We start from the raw sequence: 5,491 nt of genomic DNA on the forward strand, positions 1-5,491 counted from the left end.
GGGAGGGAGGGAGGAAGGAAATGGGAAGGAGGGAAGAAGCCTTATTAAAAATAGGAGAATGGGTTTCCATACTATTAAAGCAAACTCTTAATATTGTCCTTAGTAGTCATCAGAAATTTACATATCATAATTTCTTGACATTCTTAGGGCGCTGCTGGTCATTCTGGTGCTCCTGGAGAGAAAGGCCCTCACGGACTCCCTGTAAGTTTTCTTCCATGAAATTGAGATCAAACATATCTCAGGGTGATTTGCACCTTCTCCTGATACATCTCCGACCTGTTAAGAGGTCAAAGAAACTATTCTGCAGAGAGATTGGTATCCTCTACTGCAGTGTGTTTCTCCCTCTTGGCAGCTGGAAGAGGTGTGGACTTCAACTCCCAGAATTCCCCATGCTGGCTGGGGACTTCTGGAAATTGAAGTCCACACCTCTTCAAGCTGCCAAGGGTGAGAAACACTGCTCTACTGATTTCCAGGGACCTAAAAACCTGGCAATTGCCCATGGTGATTTTTTTCATTCCCACCCCGTTCTATCTTCTTATATATCAGGGGTAGTCAACCTTGGCTCTTTTATGACTCGTGGAATTCTGGGAGTTGAAGTCCACGAGTCATAAAAGAGCCAAGTTTGACTACCCCTGTTATATATTATTACATTATTATTTATATAAATAAAAATGTAAATGTTTGTTTGTTCAAAATCTTAAATCTCCGAAAGTTCTTCACCGATTGCTTTGAAATTGTGACACAACGTTGCATTCGAATACGCGCGTGTTTTTATATACCTATGTTATATAGATGTCACACCTGTGACAGGTAAAAACATGCTTTTTTGAAAAACAGCGCCATCTGTTGGACGTAAAAGCAACACACGCTTTTACCAGACTGAGCCACAGCAACGCGTGGCCGGGTACAGCTAGTTTTTTAATCAACGTCCAGCTGTAGGAAGAGAGGATCCTATCCTACAACATATGATTACATCCAGAGAGCATTTCCACTTGCTTATTTCTTTGAGTCCTACTCCATCCTCCTGCTTTGTGAAGGACTGTGCAGGAATCCCAGGAGAACATCCAATCCTGGGTGGGCTCCCATAATCGTGTAGAAAGGAGGAAGGAAATGAGAGCTGGAGCTGATGGAACAATCTCCCCCAGCCTGGTGCCCAACAAATATATTAGATTTCCATCATCCCTCACAATCTGCATTGGCTGAGGAATTTAGAGGGCTTGGGTCCCAAAAGTGCTTTTTCAAAAGGCAACTGGAATTTCTTGGCCGAAGAGGAGAAAGCAGTGAGAACCCACACCTTGGGGGCTGTGTAACAAAAAGGGAATGTGTGGGCAGGGCTGGTTGCTGGAGGCAACTGTTTGCAAAGAACTTCAGTGTCAAGAGATCATGGTCTATCTCAGTGATGGCGAACCTTTTAGAGACCAAGTGCCCAAACCGCAACCCAAAACCCACTTATGTATCGCAAAGTGCCAGGGACGCGTCAGCATTGTGGTGTCCTCGGGGGTGGGGTGGGCGTGGGCGTGGCTGCGGTGGTCATGGCAGACTGAGTGGGCGTGGCCAGGGTGGGTGTGGCCACCTTGATGTTGCTCGTGGGGGGGATTCCTGTGGGGGCTGGGCAGGATTGGGGGAGATCCAAGGGGCCTCTGGTGGGTGGCGCATCCTGCGGGGTGAGGCAGGGGGTAGGGCGGGGATGCCATTGCTGCGGGGCAAGGTGAGGCAGGGGAGGCTGCTGCCTGACACCACCAGCCCCTGCACACAGAGGCCAGCGAGCGCATGGGGGTGCGCTCTACCGCTTCTACTTGAGCTTGCTAGCCAGCTGCTTCGCCTCCTTTGTGCTGGATGGGATTGGCACTCTGGGCGCCAGCGGTGGCCTAATGGACCTGTGCGAGCTGGTGGCGGCGGCAGCAGGCGTGCCCACAGAGAGGGCTCTGAGCGCCGCCTCTGGCACCCATGCCATAGGTTCGCCACCACTGGTCTATCTGTTGCTTTTGTTTTCTGGGACAATTATCAGGTCTGTAACTCAAATAAAAAGGGTTAATTTTCCAGTCTCCTGTTAAAAGAGGGGCTGTCTTTGTGAAGTAACAAGGACGTACGTAGGCTGGGACAGAACATTAGGAAGAAGACATCATACATGTATTTATTGACTCTGTTTTTCAATATTAGTGACCCCTTTTTCCCCTATCAGGGACTACCTGGAAACATGGGCACTAAAGGAGAAAAAGGCCAACCTGTAAGTAAATTGTGCTATATTTTTATTATAATAACAAAATTTGCATGGCTGCCCAACTCACTCATGATGGCTTACTGAAATAAAACCCCATTGCAAAACCCAATGAATGCCTACACCCCTGGTGACAACAACCATATCAAATTGTTGATGGGCCCCATATCACCCTGGGGCTCCAGGCTTGCTGGCAGAACCATGCCTTCAGGGCCTTTTGAAAGAGTGTCAAGGTGGGGGCCAAACTTATGTCCACAGGAATGTCCCAAAGATGCTTTTTTTCCAAGAGGCAACTGGATTTCCTTGTTTTTCTTTGAAGATGTTTCGCTTCTCATCCAAGAAGCTTCTTCAGCTCTGACTAGATGGTGGGGAATGGAAGGATCTAGTCAGAGCTGAAGAAGCTTCTTGGATGAGAAGCGCAACATCTTCATAGAAAAACAAGAAAGTCCAGTTGCCTCCTGAAAAAGCACCTTTGGGACAACCATGACCTGGACGACTGAGAATCTCCAAAGACGTTCACAGGAATGATGTTCCACAGGGAGGGAACCATCACAGGGAAGGCCCTTCTTCTGGGTCTCACTAGAGGGACCTCCTTAATTGAGGGGGGCCCATAACATACCCTGCCTCCCCACTCTGGTGGATTGGGTAGATATAACTGTGAAAAGATGATCCGTCAAATAACCTGGCCAACGGCCATGTAGGGCTTTAAAGATGACAACCGGCATCTTGAATTGGTACCTAGAATAATCTGATTCTTCAGAGTATGAACTGAATTAAGTCAGAGGCCACTTTTAACTCCTGTAAATGGTGAAGGGTACAATAAGTGTGAGGAACAGTTATTCTGAACCGTATAGCTCTATGTAACCTCGTATAGCTCTATGTAACCCTAACTAGAGAGCACGTATCAGTATGTTAGTAATAGGTCAGTGGGAGGAGTTTCTAAAGGGCATTGAGAGACTTCCTGGACACTAGCCACATGGGGGCTCTTTGTTCATCTTGTTCATGGCATCCAGCCACACGGCTGGAGATCCCATAATCATCCCACCATGTGACGCTTGGGCAGAAGAGGGGAAAATCCAACATCAATTTACTGTTCTGACCCAGACAGAACACCGGCTGGTCTGGGTCAGAACAACAGTGCAAAAGTCAGTGGGGTATGTTGCATGTGGGAATGAGCTGAATAATATTGGTGCAATTGGAAAATTTTGCTTGTGCCCAGTTTTTTTTACAATTCATTTTTTGCTAATACTTAACACTACTTTTTTCCTTCTAATCCCCACTTCAACATAATGCGAACCCCTGGCGCAGATTTTCAGCAGTTGTGGTTGGAACTTGCTTGGGAGGAATGTATAAAAGTGGTTTAGGGAATCAACAGATGGCTCTGGAGATTCAGATTGCCCACTCATCAATTCAAGAGATACATGGAAGCTTTGAAAAGACATCCACTAGTGTCAGAAGCAAGCAATGAGAACCACTCGTGGATAGTCTCAATCGGAAACTTTATTACTAGTCAACTATGTTGCAAGAATTTCGCCAGAGTGTCTGCATTCCCTTGGGAACAGTCAGATAAAACTTCAGGGATTCTGTGGGAGGTCAGGCTTGGGCCGCTTTCTGCAATGCAAGGATTCTAAGCTCATTCCCCTCTTGACACCGCCCTCCAGTCTAGCTGGAGATTCCACCATACCTGGGGTCTTCTAGGTAGGTGAAAAAAAAGTAACTGATTTGAGACATGTGGGTGATTTTTCCTTTTCCATTTTAAACAACTTTATTAAATTTCAGAACAAGATAAAATACAAAATAACCGAAAAAGGGGGAAAGGGAATCAAAAGGGGTAAAATGTGAAAAGAGAAAGAAAACAAGAATAGAATGGAATTCTTTATTGGCCAAGATAAACAAAAAAAATGAAAAAAGAAAAGCTTCCAACTTTTCTCAATGCAGATACAAATATATAATCAGGTAATCCCTCATTGTAGGTTAAACGTAACATAACCGATATGTAACTCTAAGCTTAACAACATGTACAATATTTCTACAATCTTAAATCTATTTATCAATCATTCATTCAAAACTACGTATCCGTTATTATAAAGCAAAATTATAAAAAATAATCTCTAGTTTAAAAATGAATCTAAACAAAATCTTAAAATAACCAAAATAGTCAATTTCAACATCTCCATCAATTCATTCATGCATTCATTTTCCTTCAGTTCATTGATGCATTCATTCATTTTTCATTTTCCTTCAATTCATTCATTCATTTTCCTTCCTTCATTTTTATATTCCTTCAGTTCATTCATTCATTTTCCTTCCTTCATTTTATATTCATTCAATTCATTCATTCATTCATTCATTCATTCATTCACTTACTTTCCTTCAACTCATTCATTCATTTTATTTCAATTCATTCATTCATTTTTCATTCATTCATTCATTCATTCATTCATTCATTCATTCTTTTTTCCTTCCTCTTTTTCCCAAAGGGAAGCCCTGGAGAAATGGGAGAGTCTGGTCCTTCAGGAGAACCAGGTGTACCTGTAAGTATCTCTCCACTATTGGTTCAATATCTCTTTCTCTATCTCTAGTGATGCATTTAAGCTGTCATCATATCACAAGTTACATTTTGATTATCCTCTTAGGCAACACAGAATCGGCAATTTTGCATTTCTCTTTCTAGGGAAATCAAGGTATCCCTGGTGAGGGAGGTCAACCTGGTCCAAGAGGCTCTCCTGTAAGTAACTGCTCTAATTATTCCATTTGTAAGACCCAAACCCACCATTATGGCACTCAAAAAAAAAACCTGAACCAGAATTCTAGAAGCTCCATCTGTGGGCTTGGTGATCGTAAAAAAGTTAGATTTCTGTTCCAAGGTGATTAGAGCCTATAATTATAGGCTAAGGAAGATGACTTTGACATTGATGTGCAAGCTCTGTTGCCAAGACAACAAGGGATGAAAGAATTTTTAAGAATAAAAGATCCAGATATCATATGGGAGCACCTCCCTAATTCAATGAAATATATGGAAGAGGAGGTATAACACAGTCAGATTTGCAATTATTCTGTTATTCTAGCTCGGGGTGGGGAATTCTGGGAGTTGAAGTCCACAAGTCTTAAAGGTGCTGTCAACTGTCCTGTTGGCATATGGAGCAAAAGAAACTCCTGGGACGTTATTTTACCAAGAGTATAACTTTACTGATAGATCCATACAGGCACAGAAGAAGCGAAGCTGGCTCTGGGTTTTTCGCATAAAAAAATTCCCCACTTGGGTCACCCATC

At 43.5% G+C, this 5,491-nt stretch overlaps 1 protein-coding gene across 1 annotated transcript in view; it reads left to right on the forward strand.

Moving 5' to 3' along the window:
• LOC107283950 (collagen alpha-3(IX) chain-like) overlaps nt 1-5,246 on the forward strand; it is a gene marked incomplete at its 3' end in the record, with an annotated part of 16,453 nt that extends 11,207 nt beyond the window's left edge. Inside the window, exons 6-10 of the mRNA XM_015811938.1 lie at nt 148-201; nt 2,183-2,227; nt 4,699-4,752; nt 4,893-4,946; nt 5,109-5,246. Of these exons, the coding sequence (XP_015667424.1) occupies nt 148-201; nt 2,183-2,227; nt 4,699-4,752; nt 4,893-4,946; nt 5,109-5,246 (345 nt within the window). The remainder of the gene's footprint in view (nt 1-147; nt 202-2,182; nt 2,228-4,698; nt 4,753-4,892; nt 4,947-5,108) is intronic.
• Between the last annotated feature and the right edge of the window lie 245 nt (nt 5,247-5,491).

The sequence above is a fragment of the Protobothrops mucrosquamatus genome, unplaced genomic scaffold (assembly GCF_001527695.2).
Source record: "Protobothrops mucrosquamatus isolate PMUCROS unplaced genomic scaffold, P.Mucros_1.0 scaffold59, whole genome shotgun sequence".
Lineage (NCBI taxonomy): Eukaryota > Metazoa > Chordata > Lepidosauria > Squamata > Viperidae > Protobothrops > Protobothrops mucrosquamatus.